At 40.1% G+C, this 19967-nt stretch overlaps 1 protein-coding gene across 1 annotated transcript; it reads right to left on the minus strand.

Moving 5' to 3' along the window:
- Positions 1-2870: 2870 nt before the first annotated feature.
- Positions 2871-18916, minus strand: LOC114153516 (forkhead box protein O1-A-like). The gene is made up of 3 exons (XM_028032119.1): positions 18151-18916; positions 6815-7006; positions 2871-6734 (listed from the first exon to the last, which is right to left on the minus strand). Exons 1-3 carry the CDS (start codon positions 18703-18705, stop codon positions 5574-5576), a joined length of 1908 nt encoding a protein of 635 aa, XP_027887920.1. The 5' UTR covers positions 18706-18916; the 3' UTR covers positions 2871-5573.
- Between the last annotated feature and the right edge of the window lie 1051 nt (positions 18917-19967).

The following is a 19967-nucleotide window of genomic DNA, read 5'->3' on the forward strand; positions in this document are numbered from 1 at the left end:
TCACACTATATTTATGTGCTAAAATAGCTCAAAGTCCAGACCACTTTTAGCTTGCAGCAGGATGTAGCAGTTAATGTCGGTAAAGTTCTCCACCTTTTCTGCCTGAGCTTGAAGCATTCTGCGGAGAAGAATGATGTTAGAGCTCATAGTTTAACGTTTTTATTCAGTTCTAAGTTTAAATTTTGATTTACGTTGTGCTGCTGCTGTTTCCAGGTAGATAAATCAGTCGTTTAATAATCAGGTGCTTTATTTTGCTCAGTATATTTGCACCAGATTAAGCTGGCTTCCTAAGGTGGAGGTACTCTACCCAGACACACACCTACAGCCCTGGCCTGCAGAAGCTGCAGCGTGGCGTCATTTCAAACAGGAAACGAACCTGCTATCACAGAAACCATCAAGTTTCCCACGTCTTACAAAAGACAAAGTGAGAATAGATGTGTGACCTGATTTCCTCCCCGTTTTCCATTTGATCTTCAGAAGAAAATTAGACCTGAATTCTTCTGAAACTAAACAATTATCTAATTCTGACGATATATTGCTGTCTTTACAAGATGACGAATGTACTTACCTTCTTACCTGCGACTGAAATCATCTTTGAGATGAGTAAAAGGGGGAATGTAGTTATTATTAATAACATTTAAAAGCAAAATAAATGATAGCAGTGCACAGTAAGCTTAGCTAAAAGATTACACAGAGAACAAAAATGAGAAAAGATGAACTCTTTTCGTACAACGTCAAATTATCAACGTGATATGAAAATCCTGAACCTTCACTCGTTTCATTACACAAAATCAACAAAACCTTTTTAAAGATAGAGTTCAGTTTTATTCCTCCTTTTTTTGGAAACTAAGGTTTTGTTGGTTAGTGACTAGCTTACCTGCAGCATGAACTCCAGCATCAGCAGGGCATCACCTGAATCAAATGAATGGTTCGACACCAGGCCTCTGCAGAGCTGAATGACTGGGAGCTGTTGAGTGAATTCAGCCAACAACATTCAAATTCAAAAATACTTTATTAATCCCAAAGGGAAATTAAATGTTGTTGAAGCTCATCTATTCAGATTCTTCAAAGAGTTATTGAAGATGTTGATAACTGTTGGCAGGAAAGACTGTTGTAGCGGTCTGTGTTACAGCGAATCTGAAGAAGCCTCTGACTGAAGATACTCTGTTTTCTCAAGATAGTCTCATGAAGAGGTTGATCAAGGTTGTCCATAACTTTCTTGATGTTGCGTAATGATCTCCAGAAGTTCTATAGCTGTCCAAAGAACTATCAGGAACCTTGAAGGGTCTTAGCTTCCTCAAGAAGTCCAATCTCCTCTTATAGACGATTGTTCGCTTTACCGTCACTATGACTTAGAGTGCTTTAGATGAGATGCCAGAGAAAGTGCTGGACTGACCTGAATTTTGACAAGATAATTAGCTCTCTACGTTGTGTGAAATATGCCTTTTTACCCCTCTAGATGTTGGGAAAATGAGCAGGAAAGAAACTGTTTCATTACATGTTGTTACATTTAGAAGAATGGTTTATTATACTGGACTGTTCTGATATCAAACCTCCTGACCTACTAGCAAAAATCCTAAAGCCACTTACTCTTCATCTTCTTTTCCAGTGAGTTAGCCAGAAATGCCAGCACATTTGTCAGTCACATCACCACTATTGAACATTTTGCCCCAAGGCAACTGCTGCTTGAATAAGAAACCTTCAAACCTTAGCATCCACAGAGGAGTCAGGCGCTATGAAGGCCTCTCGGTATGACTCAGAGGAAGCGCTTGCCTGGTCAACATGACACTTCACAGCAGTACAATATGGGGGCTGCAGCCAATACAGTCATACCACCAGATAAAAACAACAGGATTTTATTACTTCCAGCCTTCCTGCAACTACTTCTGTCGCTTCTAATGCGTTCAATAAGGTACAACACTATGAATCAACAATGGACAAGAAAATGAATCAATAATCAGGACTGAGTAGTAGTAGAGTCTTTGCTTGATTGTGGGCTTAGTTATTTGGAAGTCAGTTCTGTGGTAATACACAGCCAGACCGCACTCACAACCACAGCCATTTGAGTGAAGCAACAGTTGTCTGATTGCAACAGCAGGAAAAAGTCACAGTCCGACTTTTCCCCTGTCACATATGAAACATGTAACATGTGAAAATCAAGTTTTATTCTATGTGGGGAACATTTTCCCACATGCGTTTCACATGGTGCAACCCAGTATAATTTCCTCATATGAAATAAGACAGAAAATGTTTCACATGTGGGACATGCAGTTTCCTCATGTGCAGCACATGCATCAGGGTGGAAAGGCTTTACACCCATGCTTTCTCTAGCATACAGTAAATCAAAGTCAAAATTTACCTTTTTTTCCCCCATTGTGGAAACTGATTCGATGGTACACCAGATTAGCCAGAAGGTCGGTGACCTACAACCTGCGCACTGAACACTGGGGGGGAAAAGAGTCATGCAGAGAGGAAGCGCATATGCAAATATCACTGTTTTTTTCTTTTGCAACAAAGCATAAAGCAACTGCATAGAATACATTTCATAAAATTTCTACACATATTTTATGTAAATTCTAGATATCTACAGATTTAAATTTCCATATTTTTCTCTCCATTTTTGACCACTTTGTACATTTAAATAAAAATAATTTCTCTGGTGGTCAGGATGTAACCACTGAACCTGCAGAGACCAGAAACGTTTAGGAAGATGGACGGGTGGATGAATTTACGAATATAACTTCAAACCTGAGAGGAAATGAAGTCTGCAAATAAAAATCTTTTCTTTCATCTTTTGTGGATGCAGTGGTGCTAACAGACCGAGCGTAAACTGCATCAAAAGTGTTGTATGATAAAGAAAGACACACAGATTTGATTTTTTCCATTTATTATCAAGAGGAGTTTAAGTACTAAAGGACATAAATACAAACTGCAATGAAGACGTTTGTAATAAAATGTTTACATTAATCGCACCCAAATAAAGCAAAGATAGCATCATGAAATCTTTCTTTACCTTGTTTTCTCATGTTTTGTTAGATGGTTTCATATTTAACAGAACTATTGATTTCAAGCCAAATTATATTTAATGTTAATATATTAATATCTATTAAAAGTTGATGGCTATAATTCTATATGCAGAATAAATATTGATAAGATGCCTCACTCAAATGTAACTTAAATCTCATCAATAAAAAAAAAACATGTAACATTATGCAACACAATAAGTCAAAAATGAGTGCAAAGTCAAAACCCGACTTATTGAGGAAAACAGCAGTAAAATCTCTTCAATACTTAAGAGGTAAAACATTTCGAGGTATGATGGTTCACATATGCATTTCTGTAGTTTAGTCTGAAATATGTAAACAACCAGGTGTGAAACATCTTTAACTATATTCCGGTTCAATTTGAAGTAAAGTTTTTAAAAATTCATAAACAAATTTGTAGAAGAGTCGATGTCTGTGAGACAGTGAAGGCACAGAGAAGCAATCGCGTTCAGGTTTACTTGAGCAACTATTTGGCACAACATTTAATCAACAATCTGTCCTTAATGATGTTAACTGAACGTTGCTGAACTTTGTCTGATTCTATGAATGCTACCTTCCCATCATAAACCATTTTTCTCACTGCGTCAGAGAGAATAAATCAAACATTTCACCTTTTCAGTCTTTTTAAAAATATCTCTTTCTTTAGATAAACACTGAAATGTTTGATTTAAAAAAAAGTGTTGAAACAAGTTTACAAAAAAAAAATCACCTTTACTTTTAAATCCAGTTTGTCTAAAATTACCTATTAACAAGAAAACCATAACTGACAAAACAACAATTATTTACTGCATAAAACATAATTACATATAAGAGAAAAAAAACATAATTACATATAAGAGAAAAACAATCGTAATTGATTGAAATATATGCAACTTCTTCAAAATATAATACATACATTATGCCATTTCTTCTGTTTCTGTAACATCATTTGTTGAAAGAAGTTTGATATAAATGAAAAACAAAAGCGACTCTAATACGATCCACCCTTTTGCACAGACAGCATAATCACATGTATTTCCACACCAGTAAAACACAAAGGGGGAATCTATCATCTATCAATATGAAATAAAGAATAAATACCTTCATTCAAAATGTACAAATGCTGGGTTAATTTCAGATATCCTGTTTTATGATGTTTTATCCTGTTTTCAAAAACTAAAACCATTAAGCTAATCATCAACTCCTCCCGACTTCTCTTCCTCATTCATAATGCTCCCTTGCCCTGTTCCATACCTGCCTTGCATTTCAGCGGCTTACGTCACCTAGATTTGATTAAATAACGCTAAACCTTTGACTTTATTTGCATCTACTAGTGTAAAATACATATTCTGCAGCACTGAGCCAATAATAATGTTACCTAATTGTTACCTGACATGATGTGCAGAAGCTCTGTCTGCGCTGGTGAAGATTTACCATTTGGTATGCCAAACTAGAGGAGGCTCTGACTTATTATTTTGAGTATTTCTGCTTATTTGACCATTCAGGAACAATTTATGGACTGCATAGAGTGAATCAGACTTTTATCTCTAGATGGTCAGGGCATTTTGAGGCACTGAAGAAAAAGAACAAGACAGTGAAATCTCAGAAAAGGCAACATAATATGTCCTTATGCAGTAGCACACTAATATTTACATCCTTCATACCGATGCGCCTGCACTGTACAAAACAGTAGTTCATACTTCACGGATATGATGATTGATGTTCTGCGAAATATGCATCATTTTCTCACATTTAGAGCCAAATGCCTAAATATCAGCAAACATGGAAAAATAAGAAACAGTGTGACGGCAGCTGGAGGGAGGAGATTATGGATTCAGAAATATTTCACTTTAATATTGTGTCTGGGCAGAATGATGTTGGGTTACATCTTCCTAACTGGTACAGAAAAGATCTTAAAGTGTCCGGTTTAACTTCATTTCTTTCGTTTTGTTATTTTCAAATTTTATTACTTTGGTATTGTGGTGATTTCCCCTAAATTTCATTGTGCTAAAACTTCTTAAATATACTCTACACACATCTGGGTCCTTAACTGTTAAAGATTTATAGGTAAATTTCACCATCATCTATTGGTCAATAAAAGCCTGCCAAGAGTTTAGTAATATGTTTTAATGTAACTTTAAATTTTTAACTTTTGTGCTATAAAGTCCCTCAATTTCCTATTGATGGGCAAATGACCTAAACCTCACTGTGGTGGTCAGAATGAAAAGTCTTCAGACTTTTTGTATGTTAAAGTAAAAAAAAAAAACTATATACGTTTTCAATTTTAACAAAGAAATATACAAAAGTCTTATTTATTGGCTTATGCAGCAAATGTCTTCCTAACAGTTCTGCATCTCATTTCATAATGGCTTTAATCTCTACAACAGGATGCTTATTGTACAGCTTTAGTCTTAAATATCATACAGTAGAGGCATGCTTTTCTTAATAATGTTATGTAGAGAAGAACAATTGCTATATTTACACATTTCCCTTGCATGCTACCATCCAAGGTGGCACTAATTCCTCCTCTTTTTCTTCCACTTACGAATCCTAACCAGACACCCAGCTGTGCGAGGTGCTCTTCACTCTTTGGGGAAATCCAGCTGCAGGGTCAAAATTAAAGTCTAGCGCCCCGCCGTCCATGAGGGTGTCATGGAGGACCGACTCCAGGTCACATTCCAACCTCTCTATGGGCATGTTGTCCAGGTCGCTGGGTAGCCGCTCCTGATGATGGCTGTGAGGGTGAACCAAGTTCAGTTCCTTGTAGCTGTTGGTGTAGCTCGCTGAAAAGTCATTAGTGTGTGCTAGATGTCCTTGCGGAGGCTGCATGCAAGTCCTCAGCCTGTTTAGTCGTTGGGGAGGCCCTGAGACAGTAGTCAGGCTAGCCAAGGGTATCATGTTGCAACTATTCAAGTCTCTTGAGGGAGAAGGACCTTGCCTATGTATAGATTGTGGGTTTACATGTAGACCTGGGTGACTCTGAGGAGGGGTAATTATTTTAATACCAGGATGACTCGCTATATGGTTGTGACTGTTGTAAGCGGACATGAGACTACTTACTCTTCCAGTGTCAGACACCCTTATGTCACTGGAAGGCATTATGTCTCTACTGGAGCCTGCGTCAGCGGTCAGTAGCTCTTTGAGGAGTCCGGCTGGACAGATGTACTGGTTCTCATAACCTCCAAATCCAGGCTTGTTCTCTGGAAGTGTCTGCATGGGAACAGGCGACAGAGAGTTCAGCCTCACCTGGCTGTACATGCACTTACTGTAGACCTGGCTCATGCCAGGAGATCCGTAGGAGCCGCTCTGAAGCCCGGCGTTGTTCGGGGAACGTGGTGAGTCTGAGCCGTGCTGGGGGGCTTTAGGAGACAGCAGGTGGAGGTTATCCAGCAAACTCTCCATGACCCTTTCTGAGCCGTGTTGGCCCATGGATCCAGACACCTCAGAGAGGCTGGGAAGGCTGGAGGTTATCTTGGTCCCAGATGTGGCGGGGAACAGCATGAGTCCGTCAGAATCCACGATATCCTCCTGCTCAGAAGGAAACGGAGAACGGCGTCCACTCAGAGTGCTGGCGTCGGAGCTGGTGCGGGTTCTGAAAGAGCTCCAGGCTTCAAAGTCCTCGTTGTTGTGGGACTTTGGGCTTCCCAGCCAGTTAGAGTACTGGGAGCCTGGGCTGCTTCCTTCCCCCTCCACGCTTTCCTGCAAAGACATCTGAGGACAGAAAAACTCATGAAAACCTCCCACAGGCCGTCTTAATAACGGAGTTTTGCTGTTTGTCAAAAACCTCATACCTTTTTCTTTGTGGCTCTTCCTTTACTCTTGATAAATTTATTGTTGTTGTCCATGGAGACGGCTCTGCGTCGAGGCGACTTTCCGTTCTTTCCTCCTTCAGGATTCAGCATCCACCAGGAGCTTTTCCCCGTCCCTTCATTCTGTATGCGCACGAAGCGGCTGTGCAGCGACAGGTTGTGTCGGATGGAGTTCTGGGCAGAAAAAATACGAGGAACAAATCAAGCTCAGAAAAATTATTGACTGATGTAAAGAAATTTATATTTAGTTTTTGGTCAAAGAGTGACAAACTGCCTGTCTAAATGACGTATTTATTTTCTTTGGAGGATGATAAAGAATTTTGAAGTGCCTGCTGCTGCAACGTGCAACACAAATAAAATTTGTCATAAAAAAGGAGACGTTGGTAGAAGCCATGATGGTCGAAGCAAAAAAGAACAAAAATCAACGTAACACTGAACGACAACAGACTGCTGATTCACAGCTAAAGAAAATCATTTCCTCCGTATGATGCTGACATTTCTATATGTTAAGTTTGATATGAAGTAATACATTTTTGCTGCACATTTTAAGCAAGCTTAAAAATGCATCAGAGCACCTTCATCAATATGTTTGCTCTGCCCAGAATTAGCCTGAGGCAATTTGCAAAAGACATCTTATGACTTTTTTTCAACAATGATTTTCTCCCTATACTGCTCTGCACGTCTACTCATGACTTTCATCAATTTTGTGACTTCCAACAGCAAATTGGTTGCACTGGATTTCATTAAGGAGTAAATTGGCTTAATACAAATGCACACCACACGTTTCTGATTTTTGACAATAAAACATTTTGAACTGATGTCTTTTCCCCTCCCGTTTCATAATTATGAGCTACTTCCGATGGTTTAATCATATGTTTGTTTTGCATGTCTTATCCCTCACTTATGTCTTCTGAAATAAACTGAAAAAGGAAGCTAATTTTAAACTTAGAATACAAATCATATATCATATTTGTCAAACTTTGATAGGTAAAGCACGAATTCGGACTAGTTTGGAACAACTATGTCTCTATCTTTGTATGTGGTCACATTTGTCTTTGTCAGAGCATCTACACAGCTAAAGCCAACATTCAAATCCTTTTCTTTAATGTTATGTTAGGAGCCCTAAAAATGACTCAGATGATCCTCCTGTGGCAAAACTCAGTAAGTTGAAAGAGTGAAAGACAAGCAGCCCAGCCCTCTGTAGACAAAATAGGGTCCCGTTATGAAATCTTGACGCTCTGGACGGTGGGTGTAATGAAAGACTAACATACAACACAACATGTACCAGCAGGGAATTTCCCCTAAATAACCATGTGAGCCTTTAGTAAAGCCAGATGTCCTCAACCACAGCATTCAACAGGGATGCAAAAAGAATGGAGACAAAGTTGAATCTACAGGCGGATTATTTGAATCTTGGTCCTACACAAGGTCTTAGTCGACTAAATGACCCACATCTGCTGATTAAAAAAAAAAAAAAAAAAAAACGTTGCAAATTATGTGTTTGCAAAATATCAAAACTTTGTTTAAACATTGTTAAATTCAGACTAATCCCCATAGAACGGAGTTCAACGTCAACCTACACATTCACCTAAAGAGGATTAGGCACAATGGGGATTTCTACAGAGTAAGGAGAGGTTACAGAGTTCGCAGCAACGATGGTGAGGGAGGGTGAAAAAGACACAGAATGTTTTCAGCCTGCAGAAGTGGGGTCACTGAGTTCGTTGTGCTGAACATGAGCTCCTCGGCCCTGCGCTGACTGAGACATGCAAACAGGTTGCATGGAAAAGCCGCAGAAAGGAGGAGAGTAGTCCGAAGTGTGGCCCGTTGACCTGTTTTGTGACTCACCGTGACGGCCCCGACGACCCCACCCCTTCTCTTCCACTGACTCCTTTTTTAAAAATAAGGCTTCCTGTGTCAGAGGACATCCTGCACATGGAGGCTGATCGCACACCAAAGGTGGAGTTCTCACTTTCTGCACGGCCACAAAATGCAGAGCTAATTCTGACGTTTGTTCGTTCTATTCGTGACCTTTTCTCCATATTTCTCCCCTTTTTAGATGATCTCAATCTGTAACTGAAGACAGGAAATGAGTCATTATTGGAGAACCTGAGATCTCAGCAGTTTGCAGCACAAAGTTAGTCTGCACACTGACTTTTATTCCATCAACCAGGAGGCATGTCTTGCTGAACCAGGGCTGAGATCTGTGGCCCCGGTAGATCATGGGCTGCATGACTGCACACCTCAGAGGGGCTCCCTTGGCCAAGGATAATCCTCGTCCTTGACAGACCTCACCTCAGCCCTTTGAGAACAAAAGATATCCTCACTGCTCCACTAATTCAGGAGCGTCGCACACAAATTATGAAAGCCTGACATGAGGTGGCCTGTTTTAGTGTTGCTACACATTTCTCTAATCATGTGGGCCTAATTTTTAATGGACTTTGAGATATGCACAGTTCCCAGAGCGGAATATTTACCTGAATGTAAGCCAAGTTTGTCTGATTAAAGCCTTAAATTCCAACCTGATTTATTTAGACTTTATGTGATAGACCAACAGGAAGCAAAGGAAAAAGGACACCCAGTTTGAATATTTTTCCAACAAATTAATATCTGAAAAGTGCGGTCTCCATATATGTTCCTGCCTCCTTTACTCTATTTACCCTTAAATAAAAAAATGTGCAACCAACTTATGTTTCAAAGCATGTCATAGACACAACTAGAAGGAAGAAGTCACCATGGTGACGTGAGGCCAAAATGTAACGTTTTACAAATACAAAATGGGACTCGTGCTAAAATATTAAAACTGCACATCAGATTTAAATCCCCATCACAACTATAAAACACGGTGGAGGCAGAATGATGCTGTAGAGATGCTTTTCTTGAGTAGGGGCAAATGGTTTGAGTTGAAGGGAAGTTGGATGGAGAAAACTGTTGGGCAATCTTGGGAAAAGACTCATTAGAGGCTTCAGAGGAGAAAGATTCACTCTAAACCAGGACAACAACCCTACAAAGGCCCAGTGGTTTGGATCCACGTACATTTATGTATTATAATGATCCAGTCAAAGTCCAGCCCTATTCCCAATTTACAACTCAGGATAACATGTAAAGCACTGCAGGTCTTACTTACTTGCCTCAGTTATGGTCTTAGTTCTTGATTCTCCAACAGGACAACTTTACAAAAATACTTAGCCGAAGTCCAGCCCCATTTCCAATTAAAAATCTGTGCCAAGATATGTTTTCTATTGACATGCTCTCTTTAGAAACTGTCCAAAGTTCAGTTATTATTGTAATTCTCCAGTTGTGCAAACTACACAAAGGAGTTTCGGCTTCAGCAAAAGGTGGCGATAGAAAGTGTTCAGATAGTGGGGGGATAAATACAAATTTATTCCATATTTTCATATTTTTATTTGGATATAAATAATTTCAAACTATTTTTTGATTTTTATTTTAAATTTCAGTCCAGAGCTCTTTCACCCCGAAGCAACCCAGTGACCCCTGGATCATCTGCGATCAGATATTGTCAAGTGGAGCTGCGGCGGCTGCTCCTGCATCAAAGGATTCCTCACGATGGACTTCAAAACAATCGAAGTGACACAGCTGCTGTTTCTTGTGTAGCGAAGCATGAGGCTTGCAGTAACGGTCACAGGATAAGTACACAAACAGGGCCCAGTTGCAGCAACAGGTGCAACCACAGTGAAAGTGGCCTCACTTGCAATTAATCCAAACATGCTACAGCACACCAGAACCAAACCACAGAAAAGGACAGAGGAGTTCTCAGGGGACGGACAGCTGGAGAGCTGCAGCCTCTCAAATTAGGAAGTTGGTTTTGTGTATATGATGGGGGCTTTTACTTAATTATTCATAACAACAGAAAACAGCCGAAATCTTCTGTAGCTATCTAGCTACGGAAGATAGCTAGCTAGCTATTTTCTACATAGCTAGCTATATAGCTAGCTATGTAGCTCTGGCTATTTTCTGTAGTTAGCTGTTGTTATGAATCTATACATATATAGATATACTGTAGATATATATAGACCTATTACGATAACTAATTTTGTTGGACAACAAATTTCCCCACAAGTTATTATGATAAACCATAATATTGTTGTGAGACAATTTTCAAATAATATAATAATGGTATAAAATGCAAGAAAATATTCTCAAAGATCAACACACTTTACATTCTTATGAATCTTTAACACTGGAAGGCATTTTAAGTATCCAAAGCAACAGAAACAGCAAATAAAATAAATTATGACATCACTGTAAACAAAGCAGAACTTCAAGAAAGGGCTAGTTGAGACCAAAGCACCAGACTGAAGGTTTTTGTCATCTAGTTTTTGGTAGAAAGAGAGAAAAGAAGAAAACTATAAATCATGCAAATGGGAATTATTGAGCTAGTTTTATTTTAATTTATCATGTGATTAGTTTATTTACTGCTTATTGCAACAGGCCTAGTCATATAGCTATAGATAGCTAACTAGCCAGCTATCGAGCTAAGACAAACAAACATGTAGTTGTTCCACTTCCCTTTTATCTTAAGCTCTGGCAGCTGATTGACTATCAAGCCTTTTCTTTCAATACTTTTATTGTTTTATGTCAACAATGCGTGCATCATGTACTTTCCAGTTTTTGACCAAAAACTGCCAATCATCAATTCTAGAAAATGAGGAAATGGTGAACAATTGTTCATGTTTCAAATGCAAAGGACCGGTGAATTAATGAAGTAGAGAAGTAGACTGTATTCAGAACTTATGAGTTGGTAGGGAAAATTGGGTGACTAAGATGTTAGTGATACAGTAATAATTGCCTATAACTGTAAAATTGATGCTTGACTGTGCAGAGATCTTCATTTATGGTGAAGGAATCAAGAAATTACCTAAATAGGATTGTTTGAGAACACAATATGGCCAAAAGAGCTCAAAATGTTACACAGTATGCTCCACTCGAAAGAAACTGCATGTTTCTGGAAAGGGTCAGAAAGCCATTTATTTTCTGTTACTACACTAAACTGCAATGAGATCTAAGAAATAACATCCACGACGGACGTAAATGCCCATCTTGTTATTTGTCAAAACCATCGTATTGAATCCTAATACTTGTGCGGCAACATCTGGTGCTGCTTTGCGTACCTGGACGACTTGCTGTAGCTGATGGAACGATGAATGCTGCTCTCTACCAGTTAAACAATGACCGCTCATCAGAATCGTGATCTGTTCACTTGGGTTAAGCAGAAGGAAAATGGTCCAAAGTACACATCTGAATGCCTCAAAAAGAACAAAATGATGTTTGGGCATGGCCTAGTCAAAGTCCCGGCCTAAACTGGACTGAGATGCTGTGGCATGAGCTCTTCACACTGCACATTTAGTAGTTATTTTTGTATCTTTGTCTGATATTAAAATTTGTGATCATCTAAAACATGTGACAAAAAATAAGATTTGTAGGAGAAAAAATACTTTTTTTACACCACTGCATAGTTTTGATGTGATCTTTTTTTTCATAACATAAAACAAACCCATTGGATCAAAGAAAATTTTTTATAAATCTAACTTGTAAAAAGTTGCTGTTTTGCATCAGTACTCTGTTGATTTAAGGTGGAAATGTGCTGAATCAGAGCCATCTTGTAGAATGTACCGGCCACTACAAATCTAAGGTAAATAAAAGAATAGTGAAGCACAAAACGTGACGATTACAGTGAAAGGACAAGCCACTTCCTGATACAGTCTTCCTGTGCACCCCACCCCCGTCTCTCCTCTGACCCCGGATGCGTAAGCGTGGGACCTGAATTGTCTGTTGCAAGGCGGTAAAAAAAAAAAAAGCCTGCTGAAGCGAAAGAGCACTGCAGTCCCTCGAGTTCTGACAACTCCAAGGACAAAAGCAGACTGCTTCATTAACACCAAGCATCAAAAGGAGTGACCTGTTTCCTCAGACGAATGGTCTAAAAGAACGAAGAGCTTTGTATTCTGAGTTCAACTACTGATAAAGAAGAGGCAGACAAAGGAGATCTTCTTTAAGACATGACCACAATCTTGGTAACAATGGGCAACAAAACCCAAACAACTTTTGGATCCATGCATTTCACCGACACAGTACATTTAAGGCCAAGTTTGTTTTGCTAAAAACAGAGAATACAGGAGGGGATTATTATCCAGTACAGGCTGGAGGACAATGTAAAGATCCACATACCACAGATTCCTCTGACTCACACGTGTAGACAGTGAGTTTGGTTAGGGACAATCGCCTGTGCACAACGAGTCAGCTGACTGCTCCTTTTACTCATCCCAAGTTAAACTCACTCCTCTTTAAAAGTCTTCAAGACTGAGAGCTGTTCTTATTTTTTTTTAAATCTGTTTAAGTTGTTGGTATAGTTTTGTTGGTGGGTTTAAGAAGGGTTTTATGTGATAGACCAACATAAAGTAGTGCAGAAGTAGTTTAATTATGTAGTGGAAGGGGGGAAAAAAAGTGAATCGCTTGCAAACTTTTTCTAAATGAAAATCTGCTGTGTGCATTTGTCACTTTGGTGTGAAAAAGGTGAATCTGCACCTCAGTGTCTTTTACAGCCTGCAGCAGTTTTTCCTTCCATCTATCCATTAACTCTGACTACCTTCCCCACAGCATGATGCAACCACTACCATAACTCATGGTGTAGTTGGGTGGTGCTGTCACTCATCATGTTCCTGGTGTAATTTGACCAGAGAACCTTCTCCCAAATGTTTGCTTTTTCCCCCTACAGAACTCATGGTAAACTGAAAATAAGACTTCTTATGGTTTTCTTTGGACAATGGCTGAGCTTCTGCGCTAAAAGATATTGGCCTGTCAACAACGGATTGTCCCACCTAGAGGATTTGAAGAGCGCTCCACAAACATGTAGAATACTGCTTTATATCATAACCTTGCTTCAAACGTCTCTGCACTCTACTTGCTAATTGGCTGACCTCTGAAGACAATTCAGGGTTTCCCCCAGTGTATTATAAGCCTGGCGGGCCACCAGGCTTTACTTGTGCCCCCACCAGGCAAAGCATTGCTAACTTATTTAATTAATTATTTTTTATGTTTGCATTTTTAAGATTTTATAGTTGGTGTTCAGATATTAATCTTCCAATCTTCCATTAATGCATAATTATCAAGTGATATTTTCAAGTCTCTTATCAACTTTAAACATTTCTTAACTCAAAAGCACGACGGGCCGCTGGATGAATGATTGCCCGAGTTCCCCCAACACCGGGCATAGCAACTTTTCTGGGGGAAACCTTGCAATTAGTTGCACTGGATTTTATTTATGGCTATCAGACAAAAGCGTGCCGACACCAGAAGTATGCCATAATTTTCAAGATCCTTTTTTTAATGTGTAGCTATGTATCAGTGTCTTTCCACTTCACAATGTTGCACTGCCTTTTGTTATTGCATCACATAAAATCCCAGTAAAATAAACTGAAACCTGTGGTTGTAGTGGAAATGCTATTGTTACTGGAATGTATATTCATAGAGTGAACTTGCTATGAAGGTAAATTTAAATACACGAATATTTTCCACTCAAGCAGCGCTTCAGATTTCCCTTAAACTGAAAACAGGTTTTGCTAACTTTGCAAAGCCAGTAATAGCTGCTTTCATCAGTTGTAGCTTGTTTATGTATGGGGTGTTGTTAAAAAGTGGAGCTTTTCCACTGGGCAACTCACCTCTTCCTGAATAAATACTTTCAGGCTTATCTACCATTAGTTTCCACAGCGAGTGTACGCAAATATTTGGCACCAGACAGCACAGATCTGTAGTTGAGGGGCCCTCTTGACGCCCATGTCAGATGAGAGATAAACCATTTCATAACACATTCTGCAAGCTGCCACCAAATCCATGTAGGGATTTATCCTCATACCACTGCTGCTGCTAATCCAAACCGGCATAAAAAAAAAGTTTGAGGAACTACGTATAGAAAAAAAATGCTTCGATTAAAAACAAACGGGTGCCTGTTGAACTCAAGGGTGCCACTTCCTTTTCCATCAACGTCACAGTTCGTTGAGAAAAACAGTACCAGTAAAGCGCTTAACGTCTGCTGCACGCTGAACCCGGGCACCTCACAGAGCCACCGACATCCCAGGGGAAGTCCACCACCCCCTCCACCGCCTCCCTGCCAGGTCCCTGGGGCCGTCGCTTGTGGCAAAGGTATCGTGATCGCTGAGCTGCCGCAGCAATTTTTAGAAGGAAAACAAAGAAATCTCCATGACAGGAGAGTGGGGGGGGGGGGCCACAGGAAGCTGTAAAGGCACCGGCATCGCTCTCGTCCTGCGCTCCACCCATCGCCAGTTTAGATTGGGTTAATCACAGGGGCTAAAACCTGACGCCCTCCACCCACCCTGAGGTCACTGGCTTTTCTCCATCCGCCACCACAGGGGATTCATCGGGAGACGCAGCAGGCCAGACATTTCTTTAAGTGTGTGTAAAGAAAAAGGAGGCGGAATAAAACGAGCAAATGGCCTGAAAACACGTTTGTTTTAATATGCACAGTGCCTCACAATATTGCATAATTGTGGAGTGGATATGAAGTGGATGTGTTTTCACCATTCTCTAATCTTAAAAATCTGGAAAGTGTGGCACACCAATATTTGCCCCCCCCCCCGCCCCTTTATTAAATGTGGGCTTTTATCATATCATTTAATATTTGTCAAATTTATTGTTATCCTGATAAATTCGAATTAAAATGATGTTAAATAAAAAAAACTAAACTGACTATTTTATTTTATTTTAAATAAAATACAATACAATTTTGACCATTTTTTGTACAACATGAGCATCAATAGATAACAGTAAATTAAAAAATATGATTAGATGTGCAGAATGTGCAGCTTACTGATATAAATTACCCTTCATTTAGTAAGTGGCGTCCTGAAGAAGCCCGTTTCAAAAGTTTATGTTTTTCAAAGGCAGAATGTTTACAGAGCTATGGATGCTGTGCACAGTTTCCTAAAAACGGAGCAATAAATAGATTTTTTAATCACAACTTTACCATTATCACAGTAGCACCATAAAATATTTCATAAAATTTAACCCACCTCAACCCTTTACCGTTATACACCTAATTAAAAGTGCAAAAATCAAAATTAATCTATTTATCAACAAGATTTCAGCTGTGTAGCATATTTGAAAAAATAAAAATGTTGTTTTTGGTTAACATGCAAAAGACTCTGTTGCAGTAAAAGAAAAAAAAAATTAAAATCCCAATAAAATACATGCAGATGTATGGATGAAATGTGAACGACTTCAAAGCGTATATGCAAGGCACTACACGCTCCATCTGATCCCCTTTGTTTTGTCCAGCAGTGGTGCTCATGTTTTGCCGGCTTGGAGATGTTAACACATGGCCCTGTTTTCCATCCACTCACCAGGAAATGCATCATAGTTCATTGTGGGGGGACTTTAGTGTTTTTTTAACAGGGAAGTGCAAAAATAACTATCAGCCTGTGGTTCCTAAGCCAGCTGGAATGCCAAGATTCAGGAATGCAGAGACAAAGAAAAATGTGTTGATTTGACATTAAACAGGTAGGCTGGGGGGGGGGGGTTGTTCTTGATTTAAAAAAAAAATCCCTTCCAGATTCATTCTTTTAGTTTTTAAGGGAGTGTGAAACATAATTCAAGTTAATTTTTTTTTTTAAATACAGAGGAAAACATTCTATAGACTAAGAAATTATTCACTGGTCGATAAGAGGGAAGAAAACATGCAGTAGAGATGAAGAGTAAACCACAAAGCTACAAGGAAATAAAAGGAAGCCATGGGATTAAGAGGGGGGATCCCTTTATCCAAGCTTTAGCATCCGCTGAGGAAACTCTAGAAGACACGGACGCAGAGATATGAGTGCACAACTCAGGAATGGAGGATGTTTGACGTGGTTCCCAGCATCCCCCCTTTTCCCTGCCTCTTCCCCTCTGACACACTCCACAACGCTGATTGAGTTGTTTGCATCGCCTCCTGTTATTGCCAAGGGAACTTCTAACAGAACCAAAAACAGAAGTAGAAGAAAAAAATCTACATTCCCATCAGCCAGTTCAGCTTTACATCTACAAAGGTGCAGATTGAGACAAGGAGGAGAAAGAAGCTGTAAGGGAGCCGTAAGTCATAGCATGAGAGGCGATCAAGTTTTTCACATGGGGGTGCTGAACAATGGAGACTATATTTGCTTGAGGTTTCCCAAAGGCATTTCCTGACAGCTTTGAAATTACATCTCACTCGATTGCAAGAAGGTTGCGGGAAGCGCTGTGAGGCCAGAACGTAAATTTGACTCACGGTTTGATTGCAGGCTTTAACTTGCCTCATCTTTTTTGCCCACCTTTGACTTTCGTCTGCTGGTTCATTTCTATCTCGTTATCATTGCTGAGTAATTTCCTCACCAGGTGGGACAGTATTTAAAAAAACAATAATAATGGATGTTTGTGCAGACATGTCAACTTGTCTGCCTTCCAGGTTTTTTCGGAGGTTTTCCATACATGTGGAAACCAGATTTCATCAAGTCCTCCTCCCACCAACTCTGACCAACTTCAGAAGAAAAGCGTCTCAACAGCATGATGCTGCTGCCGCCAGGTTTCACCCTGGGGAATGTGTATCATGTAGATATGATAGCTTTTGCCAGAGCCTTTTGCTAACAAAAAGTAAAATTCTGGCAAAAAGCTAAATTCCAACAGGATCTCTTTTAGATTTCTCCATGGCTTTTTTCTGCTCTGTCATAAAAGCTGGATTTCTGAAGAGCTTAACAAACAGACGCCCTGTTCTCCCACCTGAGAAGTGAATGTCTGCAGCTCCTCCAGATCTGCAATGAGCTGTGAAGACCTCAAACCTCTGAGGTCTTCACAAAGCTGAGATTAAATTTAACAGATAGACTCTGTTTTCTGAAAGCTGCTGGGCGATTTTACTTTGAGGTCCCAAAATAAATGGGGGTAAAGGCAAATATATGACACTTAACTTTTTACAGTTTCAAACTCTTTATTCTGTCTACCTCTCATTTATGCCCTACTTTAATGATCTAGCACATAAATTACCAAATATACAAATAAATATGTTAAAGTGTGGAAAAAGTTGAATGTGGTGTGAATATTTTAACAAGGAAGATAACAACACTCCCTGATTTTTTTTATGGCTTTGTTTAGTCGATAATCAATCCAGATGTGCTTCTGTCCTGAGCCGTATGCAACGAAATTTCGTTCTGCATACACCCTGTGCATGCAAAATGACAATAAAGTCAGTCTAAGTCTAAAACCTCTGCGGTCAGCATCAGCATCACTAAAGCTCGTCCGTCATAAAGAAGTCTCAGCTCTCTCACACGCGGTAATAATCTCACCTTCCAGCCCGCAGAGCTGTTGCTGTCTCCCTTGTCCTTGAAGTAGGGCACACTCTTCACCATCCAGTCGTAGATCTGAGACAGGGTCAGCCTCTTCTCAGGTGAACTGTCTATGGCTTTGGTGATGAGGTCAGCGTAGGACATGTTACCCCAGGCGTTGCGACGGGACGAGCTGATCTTCCTCTGACCGGAGGCGCCCAAGGGTGGGACCCCTGAAGGAGGCACCTGTTGCTGAGGCGGCAGCTGGGGACCCGGCAGCTGCTGCTGCTGCTGCTGCAGATGATGATGGTGGTGGTGGTGAAAAACATGGCAATGTGCTTTATCCTCTGCGTATTCTTCATAGTTCTCTTCCAACAAGCCGAGGCTGCTGATGAACTCCGCATTTCCTCCGGGCTCCTGCTGCACTGACGGCGCCGGGGAGGATGTGTTGGACCCGGCGGGGTCGACGAGCTCCGGGCGGTGCAGGGGCCAGGTGCAGGACCGCGGGCGGGGCAGGGGCTCAAAGTCTGGGTCAATATCGACAGGCTGTACCTGCGGTGGGGGCGCCTCAGCCATGTCTGGGTCACACCGGTGCTGCCCTTCACATCAACGTTCACATATAAAAGTGTAGAAAAGGGAAAACATAGGACTTACAAATTGAAAAGTGGATGCTGCGTCCACTGGTGGAATCACAGAAGTAGATAGAAGTGTCCAGTTTATCCGATAGAGATATTGCTCTGGCTTTTGACTGAAGTTCACACCTTCCTGCATCGGTAACTGAACTCTGCCGCTCTGTCACGATTAACAAGTAGCCTGGCAGTAGAGTTTTGTGATGCCTTCACGGTCCGCTCGTGGGCTCGATATTTACATCTCCGCAGCTTGACATGCGTTCTCATGGTGATTGATGATTAGCCGCGTACAAATCGGACCTTTGTTTTAAGATTTATATATTCATCAGACATTAAAAAAATGTATTTGAACTATGTAATAAAGCGAGGGTTAGTTCATTTCCATTTTCAATGCGTTTCAAAATCTGAGCAATTTTGAGACGCATTTACAGACTTTTTAAAACTGGTGGAAACTTTAAGGTTTCTGAAGTTTTACAGATTCCCTTTTTTTTTGTTTCATTGAACAGAATAACACGATTATCTCTACAAAAATGTATTGCTGCATTAAAAATCAATGAAAAGACTCACATGATAAATATACACTGCTGTTCAGCTACAGTGCCTTTCAAACACATCACTGTGCCTTGCAACTTTTTTCCTACTTTGTCACTTTACAGCCACAAAAATGAATTTACGTAAACTGACACAATGCACGCAATAATTGTAAAATGACTCTTCACAATCCTTTTACTGATACCTCTAAACAAGGTTGTACAACCTTCAGAGCTCATCTGATTCTGATAACAAAATCACTGAATCTCAGTTTTAATCCGGGTGTTTATAATGGTCACAGATGTTCGTCAGAGAACATTAGTGAACAAACAGCATCATGGAGATCCGGGAACACAGCAGACAGGTCAGGGGAAACAAATGTGTAGATGATTAAAGTGGAGTTGGGTTATTTAAAAAATCTAAACCTTTGAACATATTATGGAACATTTTTTAACCCATCTTCTGAAATGTGTAAGACTCAGACCATTAATAAGAGAAACATGGTAGGGACAGTATCATGCTGTGGGGATATTTTTCCTTTGCGAGGCCAGGAAAGTCGGTCGGAATTAATGGGAAACTGCTAGAGCTAAATTCAGGGCAAACGTTCACCACCCAGCAGGTAAAATCTAAACCTACGGCTGGAACCAACACAAAACGTCAAAAGGTTTCATTAGTCTG

This window comes from Xiphophorus couchianus, chromosome 11, assembly GCF_001444195.1.
Source record: "Xiphophorus couchianus chromosome 11, X_couchianus-1.0, whole genome shotgun sequence".
NCBI classification, from domain to species: domain Eukaryota; kingdom Metazoa; phylum Chordata; class Actinopteri; order Cyprinodontiformes; family Poeciliidae; genus Xiphophorus; species Xiphophorus couchianus.

Coding starts and splice junctions, on each gene's coding strand:
- LOC114153516 (XM_028032119.1), bottom strand. CDS start 18,705: ATGGCTGAGGCGCCCCCACCGCAGGTACAGCCTGTCGATATTGACCCA. Junction 7,007..18,150: donor ACAGCTCTGCGGGCTGGAAG/GTGAGATTATTA, acceptor TTTTCTGCCCAG/AACTCCATCCGACACAACCT. Junction 6,735..6,814: donor GAAGAGCCACAAAGAAAAAG/GTATGAGGTTTT, acceptor TTCTGTCCTCAG/ATGTCTTTGCAGGAAAGCGT.